General features: G+C 57.7%; 1 protein-coding gene across 1 annotated transcript in view; it reads right to left on the bottom strand.

The window, feature by feature from the left end:
• STAMBP (STAM binding protein) overlaps positions 1-1,925 on the bottom strand; it is a 14,968-nt gene that overhangs the window by 1,163 nt on the left and 11,880 nt on the right. Inside the window, exons 7-8 of the mRNA XM_019008805.2 lie at positions 1,804-1,925; positions 158-270 (exon numbers count right to left, since the gene is read on the bottom strand). The exon at positions 1,804-1,925 is cut by the window's right edge and continues 4 nt beyond it. Coding sequence (XP_018864350.1) covers positions 158-270; positions 1,804-1,925 — 235 coding nt within the window. The remainder of the gene's footprint in view (positions 1-157; positions 271-1,803) is intronic.

Here is a 1,925-nt window from a genome sequence, read left to right as displayed (position 1 = left end):
TGGACAAGCCCTGCCAGCCACAGCTGACAGGAGCTGTCCAGTCACACTGTGACATTCCCCACCCCTGTGCCAGGGATCTCAGAGAGGAAAGGTGTGGCTGACAGCCCAGGCAGAGGGAAGAGCCTCCCCAGCCCTCTCTCCTGCAATCCATACTCACTCCTGGTATTTGGGAGAGCACACGATGGCGATGGACTCCGGCAGCATCATCTGGTAGGAGCAGTGGGTGTGCAGGTCCACGCTGGACAGGAAGGCTGTCTGGGTGGGGTGGGTCTGGAACAGGGACACGGGGACAGCGCTTACAGCAGGCTGGGAAAACCCTCCCAGGGGATCCTGTCTGCCAAGGGAATCCTGTGGCAGAGGAGACACAGCTCCTCGAAGGGCACACAGCTGGGGAATTCGTGGAATTGTGGAATGCTTTGGGATGGAGGGACCTCAAACCTCATCCAGTGTTGCTGGCCCAGGCTGCTCCAAGCCCTGTCCAACCTGGCCTTGGACACTTCCAGGGATCCAGGGGCAGCCTGGAATTCCTTCCCAGCCCCTCTCCACCCTCACAGGGTAGAATTCCTTCCATCTAACCTGCCCCTAGCAGTGGGAAGCCATTCCCCCTTGTCCTGTCACCCTCCCTGCTCTTGTCCCAAGTCCCTTCCAGCTCTCTTGTAGCCCCTTTATTTATTCCTGCCACATCCCAGGAGAAATCACACCTTGAAGCCACAACAAAGTCCTTGCAGGCCACTGGAGTGCAGCTCCTGGGGCTCAGCACATCCCAGGGTGCCACAGCATTCCAGGACACTCCATTCCATGGAGGATAATCCTATTCCATGGAGGAATATCCCATTCCATGGAGGACACCCCATTCCATGGAGGACACCCCATTCCATGAAGGATTATCCCATTCCACAGAGAACACCCCATTCCATGAAGGACACCCCATTCCATGAAGGATTACCCCATTCCACGAAGGACACCCCATTCCACAAGGCCTGCACAACCCCAGACACCTCACCCAGCTCCTGCTGACAGCTCTCTTTTTGCTGCCTGGGGCTTTTTTATTTTTGCCAAGACCAGCAGGAGGCTCAAAGGAATTCCAGAGTGTCCCCAAATGTGCCAGGGCTGTCACTGCAGGGCTGGCCCTGGAGCAGCCACCCTGAAGGGAGCAGGAGCAGCAGCATTTCCTTGCCCAAGCCCTCAGGCAGCTGCTGCTTTCCAGAGATTACTCAGCTTTGCTTGGCAGGGATGGTGGGGACAGCCAGGGGAGGAGCCTGCAGCTGGCACAGCTCACAGGGACAGCACAGGGACACAGCGTGGGAGATGTGTCACCTCTAGGGGTGCCCCACAGAGCCAGCTTTTAGCTGGAGGAAACAAGAGCTTCATGTCCAAGATCCCACCTCCAGAAAACCCCAGGATGGGTTGGGCTGGGTTGGACCTTGAAGCCCATCCATGCCATGGTAGGGACAATTTTCCCTGTCCCAGCTGCTCCAAGCCCTGTCCAACCTGGCCTTGGACACTTCCAGGGATCCACAGCTGCTCTGGGCACCTGTGCCAGGGCCTCAGCACCTCACAGCGAAGAGTTCTGTCCTAATAATCTCATCTAAACCTTTCCTCCCTCCCTTTCAAAGGGTTTGATGCTTTAGGAAGTGACCCCAACCTTAACCAGGCCTGGATTTCCCCATCAGAGCTCTGAATGAGACTGCACCAGAGAGAGAAACCCAACCAGAGGCTGCTGCCCATCCCCTGCTGTCTCCTCCAGAAAACTTCTCCCCCAGCAGCCCTTCCCCTTGGGGAGTGCCAGGGATGGAGGCTCACATGGATCCAGCCCAGGGTGACGAGGCCATGCTGGTCCTGGATGACAAAGAGCTCCTCCTCGTTCTCCGTGGTGCAGGAGTCGGGGCCTCCCAGCTGCTTGGGGACGATGACGTGGGTGATGG

The sequence above is a fragment of the Parus major genome, chromosome 22 (genome assembly GCF_001522545.3).
Source record: "Parus major isolate Abel chromosome 22, Parus_major1.1, whole genome shotgun sequence".
In the NCBI taxonomy this organism is placed as follows: domain Eukaryota; kingdom Metazoa; phylum Chordata; class Aves; order Passeriformes; family Paridae; genus Parus; species Parus major.
Note: the sequence above shows the minus strand (reverse complement) of the source record. Positions and strands in the feature narration are given on the sequence as shown.